The 27,001-nt window shown below is 43.8% G+C and overlaps 1 protein-coding gene across 2 annotated transcripts in view; it reads left to right on the forward strand.

Moving 5' to 3' along the window:
• The first annotated feature begins 555 nt into the window (after nt 1–555).
• The window catches only part of LOC141198695 (uncharacterized), an 87,279-nt gene continuing 60,833 nt past the window's right edge, over nt 556–27,001 (forward strand). Inside the window, exons 1-6 of one of the 2 annotated variants that reach the window (XM_073663101.1) lie at nt 556–622; nt 24,847–24,996; nt 25,126–25,305; nt 25,389–25,512; nt 25,596–25,693; nt 25,892–25,982. In XM_073663101.1, the coding sequence (XP_073519202.1) occupies nt 24,919–24,996; nt 25,126–25,305; nt 25,389–25,512; nt 25,596–25,693; nt 25,892–25,982 (571 nt within the window). In that variant the 5' untranslated portion in view covers nt 556–622; nt 24,847–24,918. The remainder of the gene's footprint in view (nt 623–24,846; nt 24,997–25,125; nt 25,306–25,388; nt 25,513–25,595; nt 25,694–25,891; nt 25,983–27,001) is intronic. The other variant, XM_073663102.1, reaches the window with a different exon arrangement.

A 27,001-nucleotide genomic window follows, 5' to 3' on the forward strand; every position in this document is an offset into this window, starting at 1 on the left:
TGCTCCGTACACCTCGTACATACGCGGCTCTGCTCCGTACACCTCGTACACACGCGGCTCTGCTCCGTACACCTCGTACACACACGGCTCTGCTCCGTACACCTCGTACACACACGGCTCTGCTCCGTACACCTCGTACATACGCGGCTCTGCTCCGTACACCTCGTACACACGCGGCTCTGCTCCGTACACCTCGTACACGCGCGGCTCCGCTCCGTACACCTCGTTCACACGCGGCTCTGCTCCGTACACCTCGTACACACGCGGCTCTACTCCGTACACCTCGTACACACGCGGCTCTGCTCCGTACACCTCGTACACACGCGGCTCTGCTCCGTACACCTCGTACACACTCGGCTCTGCTCCGTACACCTCGTACACACGCGGCTCTGCTCCGTACACCTCGTACACACGCGGCTCTGCTACATTCACACTGTAAACCCCTCCTGACCCCACACATAAACTTCAGCTCATCCAGCACCATGACAACCAGCACAGCAGAGTCCTGCATCCACTGAGGCCCCTGATCATGTGACCCCTGACTCCTCCCCTCCTGTGACCTCATCACAGGTCCTGTGCGCACAGAGCAGCCATATATGTGGTGGCGGCTCTGCAGGTGGAGGTATGTGGAGACCCCATTACTGGGCGCAGGGGGCATTAACCCCTTCAGCACGGAGACTCTTTTGGGGTCTTGTGTTGCCCCTTTATAAGAATCATAAGGTTTTTGTTCTGTTTCCTGTAATAGATACATACGACCCAACTATGGAGACAGGAAGGGAGGAAACGTATTGTTCTCATAGTACAGGACCCCTTTACTGCCCCACAGTGTAATGCCCCCATTATGGCCATTATACAGTATGTATGATTCCCACACACAGTGTAATGCCCCCATTATGGCCATTATACAGTATGTATGATGCCCCTCACACAGTGTAATGCCCCCATTATGCCCCTTATGCAGGATGTATGATGCCCTCCACAGTGTAATGCCTCCGTTATGCCCCTCATGCAGGATGTATGATGCCCCCCACACAGTGTAATGACCCCATTATGCCCCTTATGCAGTATGTATGATGCCCCCACACAGTGTAATGCCCCCATTATGCCCCTTATGCAGTATGTATGATGCCCCCACACAGTGTAATGCCCCCATTATGCCCCTTATGCGGTATGTATGATGCCCCCCACAGTGTAATGCCCCCATTATGCCCCTTATGCAGTATGTATGATGCCCCCCCACAGTGTAATGCCCCCATTTTGCCCCTTATGCAGTATGTATGATGCCCCCACAGTGTAATGCCCCCATTATGCCCCTTATGCAGTATGTATGATGCCCCTCACACAGTGTAATGCCCCCATTATGGCCATTATACAGTATGTATGATGCCCCTCACACAGTGTAATGCCCCCATTATGCCCCTTATGTGGTATGTATGATGCCCCCACACAGTGTAATGCTCCCATTATGGCCATTATACAGTATGTATGATGCCCCTCACACAGTGTAATGCCCCTGGTATGCCCCTTATGCAGGATGTATGATGCCCCCCCACAGTGTAATGCCTCCGTTATGCCCTTTATGCAGGATGTATGATGCCCCCACACAGTGTATTGCCCCCATTATGCCCCTTATGCAGGATGTATGATGCCCCCACAGTGTAATGCCCCTATTATGCCCCTTATGCAGTATGTATGATGCCCCACACAGTGTAATGCCCCCATTATGCCCCTTATGCAGTATGTATGATGCCCCCACACAGTGTAATGCCCCCATTATGCCCCTTATGTAGTATGTATGATGCCCCACACAGTGTGATGCCCCCATTATGCCCCTTATGCAGTATGTATGATCCCCCCCATACAGTGTAATGCCCCCATTATGCCCCTTGTGCAGTATGTATGATGCCCCTCACACAGTGTAATGCCCCCATTATGCCCCTTATGCAGGATGTATGATGCCCCCACACAGTGTAATGCCCCCATTATGCCCCTTATGCAGTATGTATGATGCCCCCACACAGTGTAATGCCCCCATTATGCCCCTTATGCAGGATGTATGATGCCCTCCACATTGTAATGCCTCCATTATTGCCCCTTATGCAGGATGTATGATGCCCCTCACACAGTGTAATGCCCCCATTATGGCCATTATACAGTATGTATGATGCCCCTCACACAGTGTAATGCCCCCATTATGCCCCTTATGCAATATGTATAATGCCCCCCCACAGTGTAATGCCTCCGTTATGCCCCTTATGCAGGATGTATGATGCCCCCACACAGTGTAATGCCCCCATTATGCCCCTTATGCAGTACGTATGATGTCCCCACACAGGGTAATGCCCCCATTATGCCCCTTATGTAGTATGTATGATGCCCCCACACAGGGTAATGCCCCCATTATGACTCTTATGTAGTATGTATGATGCCCCCACACAGGGTAATGCCCCCATTATGACTCTTATGTAGTATGTATTATGCCCCCACACAGTGTAATGCCCCCATTATGCCCCTTATGCAGTATGTATGATGCCCCCACACAGTGTAATGCCCCCATTATGCCCCTTATGCAGGATGTATGATGCCCTCCACAGTGTAATGCCTCCATTATTGCCCCTTATGCAGGATGTATGATGCCCCTCACACAGTGTAATGCCCCCATTATGGCCATTATACAGTATGTATGATGCCCCTCACACAGTGTAATGCCCCCATTATGCCCCTTATGCAATATGTATAATGCCCCCCCACAGTGTAATGCCTCCGTTATGCCCCTTATGCAGGATGTATGATGCCCCCACACAGTGTAATGCCCCCATTATGCCCCTTATGCAGTACGTATGATGTCCCCACACAGGGTAATGCCCCCATTATGCCCCTTATGTAGTATGTATGATGCCCCCACACAGGGTAATGCCCCCATTATGACTCTTATGTAGTATGTATTATGCCCCCACACATTGTAATGCCCCCATTATGCTCTTTTTGCAATATGTTTGATGCCCCCCACACAAAGTAATGTTCCTACAGTACCACCTTCCCCCCACACACAGTACAATGTTCCCATAGTATCGCCTGAGGTCCTGCAGTTGAAATAATCCCTCTGGAGTTGGTTTTCCCTCTGCCTGCTCCCCTACATGTATACCCTCGAGCATGTATACATGTATGTTGGGGAGCAGGCCTTACTAGATATCGAGGCTTTGTACAGTAATATACTGCCTGAGGATGATATCAGAGGAGCATGAGATTTACCAATTATCCTTATGGTAGCATGAGACGGACTCTACAACCCACAGAAGTTGATCAGGTAGTGCTGCTTATCCAGGATGGCACATCAATGCGAGCTGTGGCAAGAAGGTTTGCTGTGTCTGTCAGCGTAGTGTCCAGAGGCTGGAGGCACTACCAGGAGACAGGCCAGTACACAAGGAAACGTGGAGGGGGCCGTATGAGGACAACAACCCAGCAGCAGGACTGCTACCTCTGCCTTTGTGCAAGGAGGAGCATTGCCAGAGCCCTGCAAAATGACCTCCAGCAGGCCACAAATGTGCATGTGTCTGCACAAACAGTTAGAAACCAACTCCATGAGGGTGGTATGAGGGCCCGACGTCCACAGATGGGGGTTGTGCTCACAGCCCAACACCGTGTAGGACGCTTGGTATTTGCCACAGAAAACCACGATTGGCCAAGTCGACACTGGCGCCCTGTGCTCTTCACAGATGAAAGCAGGTTCACACTGAGCACATGTGACAGATGTGTCTGGAGATGCCGTGGAGATATATATACAGGGATTCAGGTCTGGGGAAAGAGCGGGCCAGTCCATAGCTTCAATGCCTTCATCTTGCAGGAACTGCTGACACACTCCAGCCACATGAGGTCTGGCATTCTCCTGCTTTAGGAGGAACCCAGGGTCAACCGCACCAGCATATGGTCTCACAAGGGGTCTGAGGATCTCATCTCGGTACCTAATGGCAGTCAGGCTACCTCTGGCGAGCACATGGAGGGCTGTGCGGCCCTCCAAAGAAATGCCACCCCACACCATTACTGATCCACTGCCAAACCGTTCATGCTGAAGGATGTTGCAGGCAGCAGATCGCTCTCCACGGTGTCTCCACACTCTATCACGTCTCTCACATGTGCTCAGTGTGAACCTGCTTTCATCTGTGAAGAGCACAGGGCGCCAGGGGCGACTTTGCCAATCCTGGTGTTCTGTGGCAAATGTCAAGCGTCCTGCACGGTGTTGGGCTGTGAGCACAACCCCCATCTGTGGACGTCGGGCCCTCATGGAGTCGGTTTCTAACCGTTTGTGCAGACACATGCACATTTGTGGCCTGCTGGAGGTCATTTTGCAGGGCTCTGGCAGTGCTCCTCCTGTTCCTCCTTGCACAAAGGAGGAGGTAACGGTCCTACTGCTAGGTTGTTGCACTCCTATGGCTCCCTCCACATCTCCTGGTATCTGCTCCATGCTCTGGACACTGTGCTGACAGACACATCTACCCTTCTTGCCACAGCTCGCACTGATGTGCCATCCTGGATAAACTGCACTACCTGAGCAACTTCTGTGGGTTGTACCGTAGACATCGCCTCATGCTACTGTACCTGAAAAATTGACCAAAACAACAGCCAAAAAGGATGAGAACAAGAGAGATGGTCTGTGGTCACCACCTGCAGAACCACTCCTTTATAGGGGGTATCTGGCTAGTTGCCGATCATTTCTACCAGTTGTCTGTCCCATTTGCACAACAGCAGGAGAAATTGATTCACAATCAGTGTTGCTTCATAACTGGACAGGTAGATTTCACAGAAGTGTTATTGACTTGGAGTTACATTGTGTTGTTTAAGTGTTCCCTTTATTTTTTGAGCAGTGTGTGTGTATATATATAATATATTTACATATTTTTATTGATCATATTAAAATTGTGCATATATATCGTGCAAGACAAATTTGTTTTGCATCAGGTTGGAGATGACTACGGAATTGCACCCAATTTCACAAATTATATACTATTATCCAAATGATTAAAGGTTCATTATTATGCAGTCAAGTATAGTTGATTTGATAATCAGAATTATACTATATCAAATAATAAAGGAGATTATTTATGAAAAATTCTAAAGAGACTAGATACCACCTATAAAGTACTCTTGTGCCATATTTCAATATGAAATTGATATGACAAGATTGATAGATTATTAATTACTAGAGATGAGCGAATGTTTTGATGTTCCGGTTCGGCGAATAAACCTGTAACATCAAAAAAATGTTTGGGCTCCCGATCACGGACACGAAAATGGCCCGAATATCTCTGGTTTCCCGCACTGTCATCTGCGTGACATCGTGGGAATCAGGGCCTGTGATTGGCTGTAATATAGCTACCACCGGACACAGCGCTGCAGGGACCATACTGACAGCTGTCAGCGTGATCCCCGCAGCTTTGACAGTGACCCGCGGTAATATAGCTACCGCCGGTCACAGCGCTGCAGGGACCATACTGACTGCTGTCTGCGTGATCCCCACAACTGTGACAGTCACCCGGGGTAAAAAGCTTACCGAGGGTGACAGGCGCCGGCTGATGGGGCTACTACCCCCATCATCCGGCGCCTCCTGTCATTGTAGACGAGCTCCGCTGATAGGAGAAGTACATCTCATCAGCACGGTGAAAGTAAAATTTTAAAAAGTTAAAATATTTAAATAAAAATTATAAACACATATACTCTCCTATGACTTACCTGCACCTTGACCCCGATGTTCTCGTCCCCTGTAAAAAATAAAAAAACACCATATACTCTCCTTACAGCTAATCCTCGAAGCCCATCATCACCTGCAATAAAGGTAAAATAATAAACCAACCTCAATCTCACCTGTCTGCCACAGTCCATATAGCGAGGGTCCCACGACGATCTCCGTGATAGACCAGCCACATCCCGAGATATTTATACTCTCCTATCTGCGTTCTTTTTTAAAGCTACATACAAATGTGCTCACCATCTTTTTTTACGGATAATCGCCAATAACATTTCATAAAAATATCACATGACCCAGAACAATTTTCATACAGAATTATTAAAAAAACATGTCACATGATCCGAGGCAATTTACATATATGATTATTTATACAAAAAACATACAGCGTATATTAAAAAACTCTTTCAATACAATGTTTTTACAACAGACTAAATTATCCTTTTAATAATGGGACATTATTTCTCTTCGCATGTTTAGTCCATTTGGATGGCATGTATTTAGGTGGAACATCCAATATGTCTCCCGATCTAGTAGGCGTTTTTCAAATCACCTCCTCTGGGATTGGGAAAGATTTTTTCTCAATACCATACATAAAGCTGAGAGATATCTTTGCTATGGATCTGAATAAAGTGTCTGGAAGCATAAGAAACATTTCTATTAGATTCATTGACATTGAATATATCAGCTACAGTTTGGTCCATATATATTTGGACAGAGACAGCATTTTTCTAATTTTGGTTCTAGACATTACCACAATGAATTTTAAACAAAACAATTCAGATGTAGTTGAAGTTCAGACTTTCAGCTTTCATTTGAGGGTATCCACATTAAAATTGGATGAAGGGTTTAGGAGTTTCAGCTCCTTAACATGTGCCACCCTGTTTTTAAAGGGACCAAAAGTAATTGGACAATTGACTCCAAGGCTATTTCATGGACAGGTGTGGCAATCCCTTCGTTATGTCATTCTCAATTAAGCAGATAAAAGGCCTGGAGTTGATTTGAGGTGTGATGCTTGCATTTAGAAGGTTTTGCTGTGAAGTAAACATGCGGTCAAAGGAGCTCTCCATGCAGGTGAAACAAGCCATCCTTAAGCTGCAAAAACAGAAAAAACCCATCCGAGAAATTGCTACAATATTAGGAGTGGCAAAATATACAGTTTGGTACATCCTGAGAAAGAAAGAAAGCACTGGTGAACTCATCAATGCAAAAAGACCTGGGCGCCCACGGAAGACAACAGTGGTGGATGATCGCAGAATAATCTCCATGGTGAAGAGAAACCCCTTCACAACAGCCAACCAAGTGAACAACACTCTCCAGGAGGTAGGCGGATCAATATCCAAATCTACCATAAAGAGAAGACTGCATGAAAGTAACTACAGAGGGTTCACTGCACGGTGCAAGCCACTCATAAGCATCAAGAATAAAAAGGCTAGACTGGACTTTGCTAAAAAAAAACATCTAAAAAAGCCAGCACAGTTCTGGAAAAACATTCTTTGGACAGATGAAACCAAGATCAACCTCTACAAGAATGATGGAAAGAGAAAAGTATGGCGAAGGCGTGGTACAGCTGATGAACCAAAGTATACCACATCATCTGTAAAACATGGCGGAGGCAGTGTGATGGCTTGGGCATGCATGGCTGCCAGTGGCACTGGGTCACTAGTGTTTATTGATGATGTGACACAGGACAGTAGCAGCCGAATAAATTCTGATGTATTCAGAGCCATACTGTCTGCTCAGATCCAGCCAAATGCAGCCAAACTGATTGGTCGTCGTTTCATACTACAGATGGACAATGACCCAAAACATAAAGCCAAAGCAACCCAGGAGTTTATTAAAGCAAAGAGGTGGAATATTCTTGAATGGCCAAGTCAGTCACCTGATCTCAACCCAATTGAGCATGCATTTCACTTGTTAAAGACTAAACTTCAGAGAGAGAGGCCCACAAACAAACAGCAACTGAAAACCACCGCAGTGAAGGCCTGGCAGAGCATCAAAAAGGAGGAAACACAGCGTCTGGTGATGTCCATGAGTTCAAGACTTCAGGCAGTCATTGCCAACAAAGGGTTTTCAACCAAGTACTAGAAATGAACATTTTATTTACACTTATTTCATCTGTCCAATTACTTTTGGTCCCTTTAAAAACAGGGTGGCACATGTTAAGGAGCTGAAACTCCTAAACCCTTAATCCAATTTTAATGTAGCTACCCTCAAATGAAAGCTAAAAGTCTGAACTTCAACTGCATCTGAATTGTTTTGTTTAAAATTCATTGTGGTAATGTCTAGAACCAAAATTAGAAAAATGCTGTCTCTGTCCAAATATATATGGACCTAACTGTATATGTTCTGCTCTGCGTTTTTTCAGTTTTCTTACAGTACACCCCACGTACAATTTACTGCACGCTTTGCATTCAATTCTGTATACAACATGATTACTATTGCAATATTTATGCAGCTGTGAGCGTTAAACTGATGCGTATTCTCCTTATTGGAGAAATTTTTTGAGACCTTAACTAAATTACTCATGCCACAGCCATTTTGACCACATTTAAAAAATCTTTTGCAATTTAGACATGCATGTCTTTGTCTCACAGTATTAGATCTCTTTGGGGATAAAATATCTCCCCAAGATGATTGTCTCTTTGCCACAATTGAACTTCAGAATCTCAGATATGACACTGTCATCATGCAATATGGGCAAATATTTATTTATTAATTTTTTAATCTGATTAAATTGTAGACTAAATGTTAAAGCTAATGCTGGTTTCATTATCTTTTTTTCATCAGTTTTACTCTCAGAAACATCAGTTAGTTTTTCTCTGTCTCTTGTAGCTACGATCCTTGAAGCTCTGTCCAGAGTCCAGGGTGGGTAACCTCTCCTAATTAGTTTATCCCGACAAGTAGTGATTTCACTTTCTAGTTTGTCAGCTTTACTGCAGTTACGCTTTATCCTGGGATACTCTCCCACTGGGATGGCTTTTATGGTGTGACTGCGGTCGACTGCTTGCAGCATGCAGTATCGTATTTCCTGAGCGGGGTTTAGAAAATGTTGAGGTAGCTATACTTCCATTTCCCCCTTCCAGTCTGAGGTCCAAGAATGGAATTACAGTGGGGTGAGTATTGTATGTGAATGACAAATTAAAATCATTAAGATACTGTACAAATTCCGGTATGGCAGCTACATTACCCCTCCATATGAAGAGCAAATCATCGATGTATCTGCCATACCAGAACAGACAATTCACATAAGGATTCGCAGAAGTATACAAACATTTATGCTCCCAGAAGGACATTATTAAGTTTGCGAGCGACGGGGAGTATTTAGCTCCCATGGAGACCCCCTTGCACAGAAGGAAAAAAACCTGCTTGTACATAAAAAAAATATTAGTTATTAAAAATTGCACCTACAAGACAATATATTCACATAGATCAGAAGAATAAGCGCTGAATTTAAATATATGATACTTTAGTGTTTGGATAACAATATTATAGGGAATGCAAGTATACAATGACACTACATCGCAGCTAAGCCACGTGTAGTTAGGCTGCCATTCCATTTTAGATACCTGATTTAAGACATCCCTGGAGTCCTTTAAAAATCCTGCAGTTCTTTGAACTAATGGCTGCAACAAATTATCCTTCCAATCCCCTATTAATTCAGTAACTGAGTTTATACCCGATACTATGAGTCTCATCGGGGGAGGAATTATATTTTTTTGTATTTTTGGCAGACCATATAAACCTGGCAACATTGGTTGCTCCATAATTAAATAATCCCTTTCTTTTTCAGTTATAACCTCTAGGGCAAAACCCTCTATAATAATAGAATGGGTATCTATAACTAGCTTTTGTAATGCACACGCCCGGACTGACTGGCGTGTGCGTGTATATGTAGTGATTCCACTGGACCTTACCGGAGAGTGCCAGGAGGGGCGTAACTAAGTATCTGCCCGATCCGACCAAGGTCGCACGACGGCATACGACGCCAGTGCACCAGGGAGGAACCGAGCAGAGGGACCAGGGTCTACTCCAGGTCAGACTCCGGACACGGCGGTTGGCCCACACCGGGGAATACAGGAACTGGAATGTTAGGCTGGCACACAGACTGGGGGTATAGGCGGACATGGCTGGTAAGCACAACTGGTATGCAGGCAGGGAGGTACTGGCAGGTACAACAGGTTGGAGCACAGAGTGGATAGGACCCAGTACAGACTGGGACTTCCGGAACAGAACCGCAGATGCGGTAGACAAACACAGCAGGGTGAGACCACCCGGAGCGGTGGGCAAGAGCAGAGCAAGACGAGACCGCCAGGAGCGGAGAGTAAAGGGTCAGAGCAGAGCGAGACTGCCGGAGCGGTGAGCAAGACGGAGCAGAGCGGAAACCGCCGGAGCGGTGAGCAAGACGGAGCAGAGCGGAAACCGCCGGAGCGGTGAGCAAGACGGAGCAGAGCGGAGACCGGCACTGCAGCAAGGAACAGGAACGAGTCTGGGAATGCGGCCCCCAGAGAGGCGGGACGAACAGGCAAGGAGCGTGTTCAGACTGGCCTGGAAATACAGCCTCCAGGAAAGGCAGACAGACGGGCAAGAAAACACAGAAACAGGTCTAGGTATGCAGCCCCTAGAAGGCAGGACGAACAGGCTAGGAGCGTGTTCAGACTGGTCTGGAAATACAGCCTAAGGAAGGCGACAGACAACAGGCTAGGAGAAAGTTCAGACAGGACCTGGCATATCAGCGGCAAGAAGCCCACTGAAGGAACAAGATGCTCAGGCAGGGTTTCTTGGGAGGAGCTGGGTTAAATACCAGGTGACAGACAGCAATAGGCTGAGGGCGCACAAGGGGTGTGCCTGCAGCACCTACAAGAAACAGGAAGTGATCGGGCGCCGCCCTTAGGCAGCAGAAACAGAGGCAAGCAGACAGCATGGAGGGAAGCCAGAGAGACAGTCTGGACTGGAAATCAAATGCGCGCTCTTGCACAGTGGGAGATGGACCACTATGCAAGGACGCCGCCAGGTATGTTACAGCTTTGATGTGGGATTATCTAGGACTTTTTTATATGTTGTATTATCTGACAGCATTTGTAAATCATACATCTCTGCTTCCATTAACATCTTCCGACCTCCCACTTGTAAGGCGGCAGTGTTCACACCGTGCAGTAACTGAGGCAGTGACCCAAGCAAGTCCAACATAAGCAGCTTTTATTCAGCACTCACGGGTAAAACAGAAAGTCCTCTGGTTCTCAGCCGGGTTAACATAAGTCCATAACAACGGTTGCCGTGGGCAACGGCTGCGCCGGGCTGCTCAGAGCCTGACTGGTGCAGAGCCTTCCCAGGCGTAGGTTCAGCTACTCACAGGCCCGCTAAGAGTTCCTGCTATGTCCCTAGCGGGTCCTAACACTGAACAACACTAATCCTTAATGCAGGGCTTTTAAAGGACCTGAGGCAAGAGCCACTGGAAAACCCGGGTTGGAGGGAGGAATCCGCCCCACTGCCTTCCTGTAGTCTCCTCCAAGAAATGAAGGCCCTGCCGGGTTTTACTAATCTGCCTTAGCCAGATAACCTGACAAGGTCAATGCTCACCTTCATTCCTGCATTGCAGCCGCAGGTGTGTTTGTGGCTGCAATGCACTTCAATGGGTTTAATAAGTCTCTGTACACATTCTGGGGGATATATACCGTCCCTTGTATACGATCCCCGTCACTGCCTCACACACTGTACATAAACGTCGGTGCTGGCTGGGCTCTGTGCAGCGCCCACGTTTATGAACAATCGGCGGCCTCGCAGCGCTCAGGAACCCCAGGGTCCTGAAAGTGCTGCGGTTGCAGTGCAGAGCAACAGCTCTGACAGGTAACATCATCGGGACCTGATTGGATCAGGTCCCAATGATGCTAACCCTTTGCTATCTTCTATGCCGCGATCCATAGCGATTGCGGCATTTAGGAGATGGTGAGAGGAGAGGGGGTCGTCCACTCACCTTTCCGATGGCCCCCGTGATAGGATCTGACGTTGTCATGGCAGCAGGAGGTAATATGATGACTTCCTGGTCTGCCATGCACGGTGTCCTGCTAGAATCAGCCAGCAGCTGAGTCTAGCAGGAGATCTGACAGTGTAAAACTGTCTGCTCTCATGCAATGCAATACATGTCTATTGCATTGCGTAAGACTAGTGATCAGAAAAATAAAAATTGAAGTTCCATATGTAAAAAAAAAAAAGTATAAAAAAATGTTTTCAAACTGTTAAAAAAAAATATATATATATATTATCTCACAAAATAAAATTAAATAAATACGGTAAATAAACCAATAAATCAATATATTTATGCAAAAACAAAAAAAGTACATATATTTGGTATCGCCGCATCCGGAAAAACCCTTTAAAACTGTTACACTAATTAACCCCTTCTGTAAACACCATAAAAAATAAAAAACGGAGCAAAAAGCTATGCTTTTACATGATATTGCCAAACAAAAAGTGGAATAAAACACAATCAAAAAGCTAAATGGAAATAAAAATGTTACCGCTAAAAACGTCATCTTGTCCTGCAAAAAAAAAGCCGCCATGCAGCTCCATCAGCTGAAAGATAAAAAAGTTGTAGCTCTTTTGTAATTCTTTTGTCTATAAAATAGTTTTTGTGTAAAAGCGCCAAAACATAGTTTTTTTATGTGTGGTATCGCTGTAAACATGCTGACCCGAAGAATAACGCTGCCTTATCAATTTTTACACTTGCGGAACGGTATTAAAAAAAACCTCAAAAAACAAATCCTGAATTGCTGTTTTTTGTTCATTCTACCTCCCAAAAAACAATAGAAAACGATCAAAAAATGTCACATGCCCAAAAATGGTACCAATAATAACGTCAACTCGACCCGCAAAAAACAAGCCTTCACATGACTCTGTCGGCCAAAATATGGAAAAATTATAGCTCTCAAAATATGGCGATGCAAAAACTAGATTTTGAAAAACAAAGCGTCTTTAAGTGTATGAGGCTATGTGCCCACGTTGCATTTATGAAGCAGAAAATTTCTGCTGCATAAATGCAAGTCCTCTCCCGGAAAAACGCATGCGGAATTCCGCACGCGTTTATCGCGCGTTTATCACGCGTTTTCCACATGCGGAATTGCCTTGCGTTTTTTATGCATTGGACTAAGGCAATTCCGCTTGCGGAAACGCAAAATTAAATGACATGCTGCGGATTTTTGAACGCGGCATAAACGCTGCGGAAAAATCCGCAGCATGTGCATAGAAGTTGCGGAATCCCATTGGGGACCATGGGGTGCGGATTACCATGCGTTTTTCAAGCGTTTACGCTGCGGAAATTCCGCAGCATATACGCTTGAAAAATGCTACGTGGGCACACAGCCTGACAGCTGTCAATCATAAATACCCTATATAAATCTGGTATCACTGTAATCGCAACGACCCGAAGAATATAGTTGTCTAATCACTTATACCGCATGAGGAACGGCGTAAAAAATAAATAAAAACAATTTTTCACCTGCTGCTAATTTGTTCATTCTGCTTCCCAAAACAATGCAGTATGGCGCGTCTCACGTTTAATCTGCGCTAAGCTCTTACATCGGGGTTTCCGTGTAAATCTCTGAAATACATGATTCAGACGGAACACCCGACGGAAGATTCCCTGTAAGAGGCAGATGGAGGCACCATGGACACAGTCTAGCCTATCATCCCACAGTGTCAGGTTTTTTTTAGACATGCGTAAAAGTGTGATTGGCCACAATTTTGTGCACCTCTGAAAAAAAGGACACCGCTAAACAGAGCCAAGACTGAGTCCTGAGTAACTCTGCTGCCTCACTATAGTGAATGGATCCCTCGGGGGTTTCATCTGAATTACATCACTTGGAGATTTAGATGGAAACCCCGATGTAAGTGCTCAGCGTAGAGAGCCGGATAAACGTTATGTAAAATGTTCCCAATAAAAGCTTCAACTCAATCCACAAAAAAAGCAAGTCCCCACTCAGGTCTGTCATCTAACGAAAATATAAGGGACTTTCAAGTTACTGGTAGCACAAAGGCTCTGGAAAAGCGAAATGGCCCTTGCCCCCCAAAAGAAATTCAGCAAATCCTGTGCTCCCAAGTTCAAATGCTCCCCTCCCTTCTGAGCCCCACAATGTGCCTAAACTATATTTAGGGTCCACATGTCTGGCATTCCTGTAGCGATGAGAGCCCGCCTAATTTACAGGTGCATGTCTACAGAAGCATGAGCTGGGCACAACGAACTGGTCACTACAACGTACTAGTCACTACAACGGCAGTTTGAAATTTTCACTCAGCAACATCCACTGCTGCATGTTTCTGGAAAACACGCATGAAGTGAAAATTGTCACTACACCTGTATGTAAATTTCCAAAGGGGTATAATTTCCAAAATGGGGTCACTTGAGGGGGGATTCTGCTCTTCTAGCACTTAGGGGCTCTGTATGGAGTCCTCAAACTATTCTACAATAATTTGTTCTCCAGGAGTCAAATAGCGCTCCCTCCCTCCTGGGTCTTGCCGTATGGCTAGGCGGTACTGTACCGCCACATATGGGGTATTGCCACGTTTAGAAGAAATTGTGTGACACATTTCGGCACCATTTTTACCCATTCCCCTGTGTGAAAATGTAAAATCTGAGGCTAAAACAATTTTTTTGTGGTAAAAATGTAATTATTTTTTCCTCACTGCCAAATGGTATAAATTTCTGTCACATGTGATGTAAATATGATCACTGCACCCCTAGATGAATTCATGAATTCGTTGAGAGGTGTCGTTTGTAAAATGGAGTCATTTATGGGGGGGTTTCTTCTGTTCTGGGACCTCAGGGGCTCTCCCAGTGGGTCATGTCACCTGCAAACCACAACAGTAAAATCTGCACTGTAGCATGGCGCTCCTTCCCTTATGAGCTTTGCATTGTGCCTGCAAAGTAGTCTTCGACCACTTATGGGGTATTGATGTACTTAAGAGAAGCTGTGTCACATTTTCTCTTATTACCCCTTTTGAAAACTGCAAACTTGGGGTCAAAGCAACACTTGAATGGAAAAAAATAGTAATATTTCATTTACTCAGCCCAATGTTATACAAGTTTGTGTATCGCCTGAGGGTTAAAAAATACTCACTACTCCCCTAGATGAATTCCTTGAGAGGTGTAGTTTACAAAATGGTGTCACTTGTGGGGGTTTCTGCTGTTTTAGTATGTCAGCGATTCTTCAAATGTGACATGGTGTCTGCAACCTCTTCCAAGCCCTGCCGTGCGCTAAAGCAGTAGTTTTCCTCCCCATATGGTGTATCGGCTTACTCAAGAGGAATTGCACAACAAACTGCATGGTGCAATTACTCCTGTTACCCTTATGAAAATGTAAAATTGGGGGCTGAAAAATATTTTTGTGGGAAAAATGTGAAAGTTTTATTTTTACGGCTTAATGTTATAAACTTCTGTGAAGCACCTGGAGGTTTAAGGTGCTCACCACACATCTAGATAAGTTCCCTGAGTGGTCTGGTTTCCAAAATGGTGTCACTTGTGGGGGGTTTCCACTGTTTAAGCACATCAGAGGCTCCCCAAACACGAGATGGCGTCCACTAGTTATTTAAGCAAATTTTACATTCAAAAAGTCAAATGGTGCTCCTTCCCTTCTGAGCCCTGCTGTACGCCCCCACAGTAGTTTTCCCTCACATATGGGGTATCAGCGTGCTCAGGAGAAACTGCACAACACATTTTGTAGTTCATTTTTTCTTGTTACCCTTGCGAAAAAAAAAATAAAAAAATTTGGTCTAAAGTAACATTTTTGTGAAAAAAAGTTAAATGTTCATTGTTTACTTCCATATTCCAAAAATTCCTGTGAATCACCTGAAGGGTTAATAAACTTATGGAATGTGGTTTTGAGCCCGTTGAGGGGTGCAGTTTTTAGAATGGTGTCACTTTGGATTATTTTCTGTCATAAAGGCCCCTCAAAGTCACTTCAAATAAAATGTGGTCCCTAAAAAATGGTTTTGTAAATTTTGTTGGATAAATGAGAAATCAATGGTCAACTTTTAACCCCTATAACTTCCTAACCAAATAAATTTGGTTCCAAAATTGTGCTCATGTAAAGTAGACATGTTAGAAATGTTATTAACTATTTTGTGTGACATATCTCTCTGATTTAAGGGCATAAAAATTCAAATTTTGAAAATTGCTAAATTTTCGCCAAATTTCCGCTTTTTTCACAAATAAGCGCAAGTGATATCGAAGAAATTTTACCACTATCATGAAGTACAATATGTCACGAAAAAACAATCTTAGAATCAGTGGGATCCGCTGAAGCGTTCCAGAGTTATTACCTCATAAAGTGACAGTGGTCAGATTGACCAAAAATTGGCCTGGTCACGAAGGCGAAAACAGGCTCTGGCGTTAAAGGGTTAATACTACTACTCCTCCCTTGTCTGACATTCTTATGACAAGATCTTTCATACATTTTAATTCTTGAAGGGCATTCCGTTCTTTCTTGGTCACATTTCACTTGGCAGTCCCCATATTTGAGATGAATGCAACACCTTTAACTCTCGCTGCACAGCATCAGATCTGCACTGAATAGGATAAAATCCTAAAAATTTGACTTTGGTTTCTTTGGATATGGGTCACACTATGACTAAGAACATCTGAGTTCGAAACATGTTATTGTGACTCCTAAGTCCCATTGTGTTGTTTTAACTTTTTCACAATAAATGGAGTTTTAACTTTTTTCACATTACCTGGATTTCGTGCTGGATTTTTAGCCCTTCTGTGGAGTGGGTACGGAAAGTATTCAGACCCCTTTAAATTTTTCACTCTTTGTTTCATTGCAGCCATTTGGTAAATTCTAAAAAGTTCATTTTTTTCTCATTAAAGTACACTCTGCACCCCATCTTGGCTGAAAAAAACAGAAATGTAGACATTTTTGAAAATGTATTAAAAATGAAAAACTGAAATATCACATGGTCATAAGTATTCAGACCCTTTGCTCAGTATTGAGTAGACGCACCCTTTTGAGCTAGTACAGCCATGAGTCTTCTTGGGAATAATGCAACAAGTTTTTCACACCTGAATTTGGGGATCCTCTGCCATTCTTCCTTGCAGATCCTCTCCAGTTCTGTCAGGTTGGATGGTGAATGTTGGTGGACAGCCATTTTCAGTTCTCTCCAGAGATGCTCAATTGGGTTTAGGTCAGGGCTCTGGCTGGGCCAGTCAAGAATGGTCACAGAGTTGTCCTCAAGCCACTCCTTTTGTTATTTTAGCTGTGTGATTAGGGTCATTGTCTTGTTGGAAGGTGAACTTTCCACCAAGTCTGAGGTCCAGAGCACTGTGGAAGAGGTTTTCATCCAGGATATCTCTGTACTTGGCCGCATTCATGTTTCCTTCAATTGCAACCAGTCGTCCTGTCCCTTCCGCTCAAAAACACCCCCATAGCATGATGCTGCCACCACCATGTTTCAATGTTGGTATTGTATTGGGCAGGTGATGAGCAGTGCCTGGTTTTCTCCACACATACCGCTTAGAATTATTACCAAAAAGTTCTATCTTCATCTCATCAGACCAGAGAATCTTATTTCTCATAGTCTGGGAGTCCTTCATGTGTTTTTGAGCAAACTCTATGCAGGCTTTCATATGTCGTGCCCCGAGGAGAGGCTTCCATCGGGCAACTCTGCCATAACGGCCCGACTGGTGGAGGGCTGCAGTGATAGTTAACTTTGTGGACTTTTCTTCCATCTCCCTATTGCATCTCTGGAGCTCAGCCACAGTGATCTTGGGCTTCTTCTTTACCTCTCTCACCAAGGCTCTTCTCCCACAGTTTGGCTGGACGGCCAGGTCTAGGAAGACTTCTGCTGGTCCCAAACTTCTTCAATTTAAGGATTATGGAGGCCACTGTGCTCTTGGGAACCTTGAGTAAAGCAGAAATTCTTTTGTAACCTTGGCCAGATCTGTGCCTTGCCACAATTCTGTCTCTGAGCTGCTTGGGCAGTTCCTTTGAGCTCATGATTCTCATTTGGTCTGACATGCACTGTGAGCTGTGAGGTCTTATATAGACAGGTGTGTGCCTTTCCAAATCAAGTCCTATCAGTTTAATTAATCACAGCTGGACTCCAATGAAGGAGTAGAACCATCTCAAGGAGGATCACAAGGAAATGGACAGCATGTGACTTAAATATGAGTGTCTGAGCAAAGGGGCTGAATACTTATGACCATGTGATATTTCAGTTTTTTTTTTTAATAAATTTACAAAAATGTCTACATTTTCTGTTTTTTTTCAGTCAAGATGTGGTGCAGAGTGTACTTTAATGAGAAAAAAATGAACTTTTTAGAATTTACCAAATGGCTGCAATGAAACAAAGAGTGAAAAAAATAAAGGGGTCTGAATACTTACCTTGACTTCTCCAAAGCGTTTGATACCGTGCCACACAAAAGGTTGGTATATAAAATGAGAATGCTTGGTCTGGGGGATAATGTGTGCAAGTGAGTAAATAGCTGGCTGAGTGATAGAAAGCAGAGGGTGGTTATCAATGGAGTAAGCTCAGGGTGTGTCAGGGTTACTAGCGGGGTGCCTCAAGGGTCTGTCTTGGGCCCTATATTATTTAATATATTTATCAATGATCTAGTGGAAGGCTTGCATAGTAAAATAGCAATATTTGCAGATGATACTAAACTTTGTAAAGTAGTTAATACAGATAAGGATAGGGCACAGCTACAGGAGGATTTAGATAAATTGGGGAGTTGTCTTGGTTAACAGCAAATTAAATTGGAGTGCCCAGTGTCAGGCAGCAGCTGCGAAGGCAAATAGAGTCATGGCATGCATCAGAAGAGGAATAGGGGCATATGATGAGAGCATTGTTCTTCCTCTGTATAAAGCGCTGGTAAGGCCGCACTTAGAATATTGTGCACAGTTCTGGGCTCCGGTGCTCAGGAAAGACATATTGGAGCTAGAGAGGGTACAAAGGAGGGCGACTAAGGTAATAAAGGGAATGGAGGGACTAGAATACCCAGAGAGGTTGTCAAAATTAGGCCTATTTACGTTGGAAAAGAGAAGGCTTAGGGGAGACCTCATAAACATGTATAAATACATCAGGGGGCAGTACAGAGATATCTCCCATGACCTGTTTATACCAAGGATGGTGACAAAGACGAGGGGGCACACTATGCATCTGGAGGAAAGGAGGTTCCTGCACCAGAATAGAAGGGGATTCTTTACGGTCAGAGCCATGAGACTCTGGAACTCTCTGGGAGAGGAAGTGGTGATGTCCAACTCGCTTAATGAGTTCAAGAGAGGCCTGGACGCCTTTCTTGAGAACAATAAAATTACATCTTATGCTTAGTGATAGTTAATTAATCCAGGGATTTAATCTGACTGCCAGATTGGAGTCGGGAAGTGAATTTTTCCTCAATGATGTAAATTGGCCTATACCGCATGGTTTTTTTTTTTGCCTTCCCCTGGATCAACGCTGTGGAATAGCTGCAGTGCACAAGAAATAGGCTGAACTGGATGGACGCTTGTCTTTTTTCGGCCTTATAAACTATGTTACTATGTTCCATACCCACTGTGTGTATGTATATATATATATGTGTATATATATATATATATATATATATATATATATATAGGAAAAAAGTATTTAGTCAGCCACCAATTGTGCAAGTTCTCCCACTTAAAAATATGAGAGAGGCCTGTATTTGACACATCATAGGTAGTCCTCAACTATGAGCGACAAAATGAGAAAACAAATCCTGAAAATCACATTGTCTGATTTGGAAATAAATTTTTTTCAAATTTTGGTGGAAAATAAGTATTTGGTCAATTACAAACAAGCAAGATTTCTGGCTCTCACAGACCTGTAACTTCTTCTTTAAGAGGCTCCTCTGTCCTCCACTCATACTTGTAGTACTGGCACCTGTTTGAACTTATCAGTATAAAAGACACCTGTCCACAACCTCAAACAGTCACACTCCAAACTCCACTGTGGTGAAGACCAAAGACCTGTCGAAGGACTCCAGAAACAAAATTGTAGCCTCGCACCAGGCTGGGAAGACTGAATCTGCAATAGGCAAGCAGCTTGGTGTGAAGAAATCAACTGTGGGAGCAATAATTAGAAAATAGAAGACCTACAAGACCACTGATAATCTCCCTCGATCTGGGGCTCCACACGAGATCTCACCCCATAGGTCAAAATGATCTCAAGAACGGTGAACAAAAATCCCAGAACCACACGGGGGGACCTAGTGAATGACCTGCAGAGAGCTGGGACCAACGTTACACAGGCTACCTTCAGTAACACACTACACCACCAGGGACTCAGATCCTGCAGTGCCAGACATGTCCCCCTGCTTAAGCCATTACATGTCCAGACCCTTCTGAAGTTTGCTAGAGAGCATTTGGATGATCCAGAAGAGTATTGGGAGAATGTCACATGGTCAGATGAAACCAAAGTAGAACTGTTTGGTAGAAGCACAACTCGTCGTGTTTGGAGGGGAAAGAATGCTGAGTTGCATCCAAAGAACACCATACCTACTGTGAAGCATGGGGGTGGCAACATCATGCTTTGGGGCTGTTTCTCTGCCAAGGGACCAGGACGACTGATCCGTGTAGATGAAAGAATGAATGGGGCCATGTATCGTGAAATTTTGAGTGCAAACCTCCTTCCATCAGCAAGGGCATTGGAGATGAAACGTGGCTGGGTCTTTCAGCATGACAATGATTCCAAGCACACCGCAAGGGCAATGAAGGAGTGGCTTTGTAAGAAACTTTTCATGGTCCTGGACTGGCCTAGCCAGTCTCCAGATCTAAACCCTATAGGACATCTTTGGAGGGAATTGAAAGTCTGTGTTGCCCAGCGACAGCCCCAAAACATCACCGCTCTAGAGGAGATGTGCATGGAGGAATGGGCCAACATACCAGCAACAGTGTTTGCCAACCTTGTGAAGACTTACAGAACACGTTTGACCTCTGTCATTGCCGACAAAGGATATATAACAAAGTATTGATATGAACTTTTGTAATTGACCAAATACTTATTTTCCACCAAAATATGAAAAAAAATTCTTTCCAAATCAGACAATGTGATTTTCAGGATTTGTTGTCTCATTTTGTCTCTCATAGTTGAGGTCGACCTATGATGTCAATTACAGGCCTCTCTCATCTTTTTAAGTGGGAGAACTTGCACAATTGGTGGCTGTCTAAATACTTTTTCCCCACTGTATAATATAGTGTGTGTGTGTGTGTGTTTGTGTGTGTGTATGTGCTAATTATACGTTCTATAGGGCTTCTGAGGGAAACAATTGTCGTTCCTTAGGGTGCCAACCTCCTCTTCTAGGCATCATCAGCTTAGTTTAGGTATGGGATTGGGTAAGGTAGTGACTGTATCAATCATTCATTGTTTACATCTGTTTATATACAGTACATCCACAACAAGCCATTGAGCTTGTAATTTTGCTTGTGTTAACCCCTTCATGACTGGACCATTTTCCATTTTTGCATTTTCGTTTTCTGCTCCCTTTCTTCCCACAGCCATAACTTTTTTATTTTTTGGTAAAAAAAAAACAAAGCCACAATAAGAAGAATTAAAATTCCCCCAAAATTGAAGAAAAAAAGAAAAAAAAATTAATTCTTCTTATTGTGGCTTTGCTTTTTATGTTTAGAGTAGGGACTCATAAGCATGAGGACCCTTGACGCGGGTTACGAGCTTGAGTATTTTGCCCAAAATATCGGCCAATACGTCATATATTATATATGCATTTTTGCACTTTTTTATTCCACTTTTTTATTATTAATGCAGAAGAAACATTCATAAAGTGTTGTGCCTGCTATCTGATGTATATACTGTACTTTTCATCAAGTTTTTGTTAAGTGTGGAAAAGTTTGCCTTTGGACTTTTCCCTCAATCTCCATACCATCTGGTCCGTGCCTGCCAAGTACAGCAGCGGCATGCGGTCTGCAGAGTCGGGAGATATGACTCCACCAGATATACAGTATATATTTATAGATACAGTACCGACCAAAGGTTTGGACACACCTTGTCATTTAAAGATTTTTCTGTATTTTCATGACTTTGAAAATTGTACATTCACACTGAAGGCATCAAAACTATGAATTAACACATGTGGAATTATATAGTTAACAAAAAAGTGTGAAACAACTGAAAATATGTCTTATATTCTAGGTTCTTCAAAGTAGCCACCTTTTGCTTTGATGACTGCTTTGCACACTCTTGGCATTCTCTTGATGTACAGTTGAAACCAGAAGTTTACATACACTATATAAAGACACATATGCATGTTTTTCTCAATATCTGACATGAAATCAGAATAAACCTTTCCAGTTTTAGGTCAAATAGGATTACCATAATTTACCATAATTTTTAATATTTGCCAGATGAGCAAGAATGTTTTAAGGCATTTTTATTACTTACTGCAAAGTTAAAACATTACATACATTTCATTAGTATTTGGTACCATTGCCCTTAAACTTGTCTTGTGCTTTTTGCTGTTAGAACCTTGCTCTTAGGTTTTTTCTATTGCTGGTCACATGACCTTGTTGGCCTATTTAATCCTGCTCCGCCCTTCTGGCTTTGCTGGACTTCATTGTATAACTACTTTCTAGCTAGCCTGTGCTCTGTATCTAACTCTGTTAGTTTGCTTGGTCTACGGACCTCTTTGTTCTATATATTTTGTTTGTTCGTCTGTCTGCTACTATTTCTGTTAGGAGGTGTCCCATTTTCCTCCCAGTCCTTAGTACTTGTAGGGATTCCTTCCCCATATCTATAGGTCTCCGTACAGACTAGCTTAGGACTTTAGCAGGTCTGATCGCAGGATCAGGTTCCCTGTTACATCGTAGGGATTAAGCTGAGTTCTATCGTAGGGACAGATCTCCTCTCTTTCCTTAGCTCTGGTAGCAGAACACAACATTTGTATGTTTTTACTATTTCTGATCTTATCTGGTGTCTTTCTTGTAACATAGGAAAGACTAAGGCCAGAAATAAACACCATAAAACAATGTACATGAAGACTTTGGTATCAAATAATTTCTGTCCGAGGTGTTTGTGTGAACAAAAAAGCTTTTATAAAAGCCTCAAACTTCTGTGTGTGAATCAGACATGAGATCTAATATGATACAAGATTACAGTCCGGGGAAGAAGGGAAACATTCATATAGACGACCGGTGGAGATGTAGTCGGTGACGGATTCTGGCCCAATATGTTTCTAGAGCCGTAGTAGAAAATGAAGATGCCGTCCTCCTCATGAAGTAGTTATTTCTCATGTCACGTGTAATGAATATCTCCTGCAGTATTGCTAATACTGATTCCAGTGTCTGTAAATGAGACGACAATTAGCTTTATGGAAGATGAGTCTATGAGAAACGTGTTCAGCTGCAGACTCCAAGGAAGAAACTGCTTGTTGTCTGTGGCCTAAAATACACTGCTCAAAAAAATAAAGGGAACACTTAAACAACAGAATATAACTCCAAGTAAATCAAACTTCTGTGAAATCAAACTGTCCACTTAGGAAGCAACACTGATTGACAATCAATTTCACATGCTGTTGTGCAAATGGAATAGACAATAGATGGAAATTATTGGCAATTATCAAGACACCCTCAATAAAGGAGTGGTTCTGCAGGTGGGGACCACAGACCACATCTCAGCACCAATGCTTTCTGGCTGATGTTTTGGTTACTTTTGAAAGTTGGTTGTGCTTTCACACTCGTGGTAGCATGAGACGGACTCTACAACCCACAGAAGTTGCTCAGGTAGTGCAGCTCATCCAGGATGGCACATCAATGCGAGCTGTGGCAAGAAGGTTTGCTGTGTCTGTCAGCGTAGTGTCCAGAGGCTGGAGGCGCTACCAGGAGACAGGCCAGTACACCAGGAGATGTGGAGGGGGCCGTAGGAGGGCAACAACCCAGCAGCAGGACCGCTACCTCCGCCTTTGTGCAAGGAGGAACAGGAGAAGCACTGCCAGAGCCCTGCAAAATGACCTCCAGCCGGCCACAAATGTGCATGTGTCTGCACAATCAATAAGAAACAGACTCCATGAGGGTGGTATGAGGGCCCGACGTCCCAACACCGTGCAGAACGCTTGGCATTTGCCACAGAACACCAGGATTGGCAACGTCGCCACTGGTGCCCTGTGCGCTTCACAGATGCAAGCAGGTTCACACTGAGCACATGTGAGAGACGTAACAGAGTCTGGAGACGCCGTGGAGAGCGATCTGCTGCCTGCAACATCCTTTAGCATGACCTGTTTGGCAGTGGGTCAGTAATGGTGTGGTGTGGCATTTCTTTGGAGGCCCACACAGCTCTCCATGTGCTTGCCAGATGTAGCCAGACTGCCATTAGGTACCAAGGTGAGATCCTCAGACCCCTTGCGAGACCATATGCTGGTGCGGTTGGCCCTGGGTTCCTCCTAATGCAGGACAATGCCAGACCTCATGTGGCTGGAGTGTGTCAGCAGTTCCTGCAAGATGAAGGCATTGAAGCTATGGACTGGCCCGCCTGTTCCCCAGACCTGAATCCGATTGAGCACATCTGGGACATCATGTCTCGCTCCATCCACCAACGTCACGTTGCACCACAGACTGTCCAGTAGTTGGCGGTAGTCCAGGTCTGGGAGGAGATCCCACAGGAGACCATCCGCAACCTCATCAGGAGCATGCCCAGGCATTGTAGGGAGATCATACAGGCACGTGGCCACACACAATACTGAACCTAATTTTGACTTGTTTTAAGGACATTACATCAAAGTTGGATTAGCCTGTAGTGTGTTTTTCCACTTTCATTTTGGTGGTGACTCCAAATCCAGGCCTCCATTGGTTAATAAATTTGATTTCCATTGATGATTTTTGTGTGATTTTGTTGTCAGCACATTTAACTTTGTACAGAACAAAGTATTCAATGAGAATATTTCATTCATTCAGATCTAGGATGTGTTATTTGAGTGCTTCCTTTATTTTTTTGAGCAGTGTATATAGGTTTTATTTCTAGATGTAAAGAAGAAAACTAAATACTGTAAAATTATAAATCTCCTCATGTTTTCCCAGATTATCTCCAGTAATTGTATTATTACACAGGATTTTTATGATGTTACATCGGCTCATCGTCTTCTCGTTCAGGTCTCTACAATATCGAATCCTCTCAGTAAAGATCGTCTATACAAGTGAATTTTCCTGATTTATCCATCAAAGATGGAAATGGACAGAGACAAGATGGCGGAGAGGATATTACACCTCACCCTAGAGATCCTCTTCCGTCTTACTGGAGAGGTGAGAGATTCTAATGATGTCTCATTACATCATTCTTATCTATGGGAATAACAGATGGACAGAACTGGAGAGGTGAGGACTCTGGAAATGTCTGTAGTGAGATTTATTACTGTGTCTCTCCATAACCAGGATTACACAGTAGTGAAGAAGACCTCTAGTGGGCGCTGTCAGGACCCTGTGTCTGAGGGATGGGGAAGACCCCTGAGCCCAATCACGGGGCCTCCATCTCACCCCTTCATACATGAGGACATCAATGACCAGAAGATCCTAGAACTCACCTACAAGATGATTGAGCTGCTGACTGGAGAGGTGACACTGCTGGGAATGCTGGGACATTATACAGTAACGCTATGAAGGGATCGGTGGGTTGACTGTATCATTGTATATGTCAGGTTCCTATAAGGTGTCAGGATGTTGCAGTCTATTTCTCCATGGAGGAGTGGGAGTATTTAGAAGGACACAAAGATCTGTACAAGGACATCATGATGGAGGTTCCTCAGCCCCTCACATCACCAGGTAATAGACAGGACTAAATACACACGGCCTATAATTGTCTGTATGCAAAGAATGAATTCAGTCCCTATATGTGTTTCCTCCAGTTTTATCCAGTAAGAGGACAACACCAGAGAGATGTCCTCATCCTCTTCTTACACAGGACTGTAAACAAGAAGATCCCAATGCTCCTCAGGATCATCAGGTAGATGGAGAGAAGGTGTCATGAGATCTCCCCTATGATGTGTAGACAGCTGTGAAGATCTTGTGCTCAGTCTTGTTTTATCCACCAGTATTATATGTTTTATACTTGTGTAATGAGAAAGGTGGAGATGGCAGGATTAGAGCTGATCATAGATGAGACTTCTCCATCTGTCTGTGACTTTTACAATATTTGTTTCAGGTTGAAGATCTGACCCATATGAATACTACAGAGACATATGTGAGGGGTGATGAGCGGTGTAAAGAGGAGATTCCTACATATGACCTCCCAGGTGAGTAGTAACCACTAAATGCAGAGAAGTTTCAGATTCTTATAAGTCACCGGCTGTGGCTGCTTTATCGGTTGTGTAGTCCGGCCGTATCACAATCGTGTGATCACCATTTTGCCTCTAGACCACAACATTCTCCTCCACCCAAAACTGTTCAAATGATTTTGGCCATTGAAAGCCCTTTTCTATAGAACTTATAACTTGGAGGATCCACCTACTCCCTGTGATTAGAAGACACTGTTCGTTACCTCCTCAGATCTGTAAACTACAAAACCAGATGACAATGTACGTAGAATGTACAGACAGTTTAGAAAATCACTTGAAGAAAATATTATGATGGGCCTGTAAGAGAAAGCGGAGGGTAATGATGCTGTTGGCTTCCTAGAACCCTGATATCTTATTGGATGAATCTACCTTCTCTCCCTTCTGTGCTGCTGAATGTGCTCATATGGTCCCTACAAGACCAGGTCCAGTTTTAATGACCAAACTTCACTTTTATGATCGACAACATTAAATGTGCAGTGAGGGCCAAGTGTGAATTTCTGTACAATAACAACAGAGTTTTCCCTTTTGTCCTGATTTTTCAATTTCTTTTAAAACCGACTAACTTCATACAGGATCGCGATTAACTATGCAAAAAACATTACACCTGTGCCATGATATACAGGTGCTTCTCAATAAATTAGAATATCATCAAAAACTTAATTTATTTCAGTAATTCAAAAAAGTGAAACTCACATATTATATAGAGTCATTACACACAGAGTGATCTATTTCACGTGTTATTTCTGTTAATGTTGATGATTATGGCTTATAGCCAATGAAAACATGAAAGTCATTATCTCAGTAAATTAGAATACTTTATAACAACAGCTTGAAAAATGTTTTTAAAATCCGAAATGATGTCCTACCGAAATGTATGTTTAGTAAATGCACTCAATACTTGGTCGGGATCCTTTTGCATCAATTACTGCATCAATGTGGCGTGGCATGGAGGCGATCAGCCTGTGGCACTGCTGAGG

The sequence above is a fragment of the Phyllobates terribilis genome, unplaced genomic scaffold (genome assembly GCF_046119375.1).
Source record: "Phyllobates terribilis strain yellow unplaced genomic scaffold, ASM4611937v1 Scaffold_99__1_contigs__length_5935540, whole genome shotgun sequence".
In the NCBI taxonomy this organism is placed as follows: Eukaryota; Metazoa; Chordata; class Amphibia; order Anura; family Dendrobatidae; genus Phyllobates; species Phyllobates terribilis.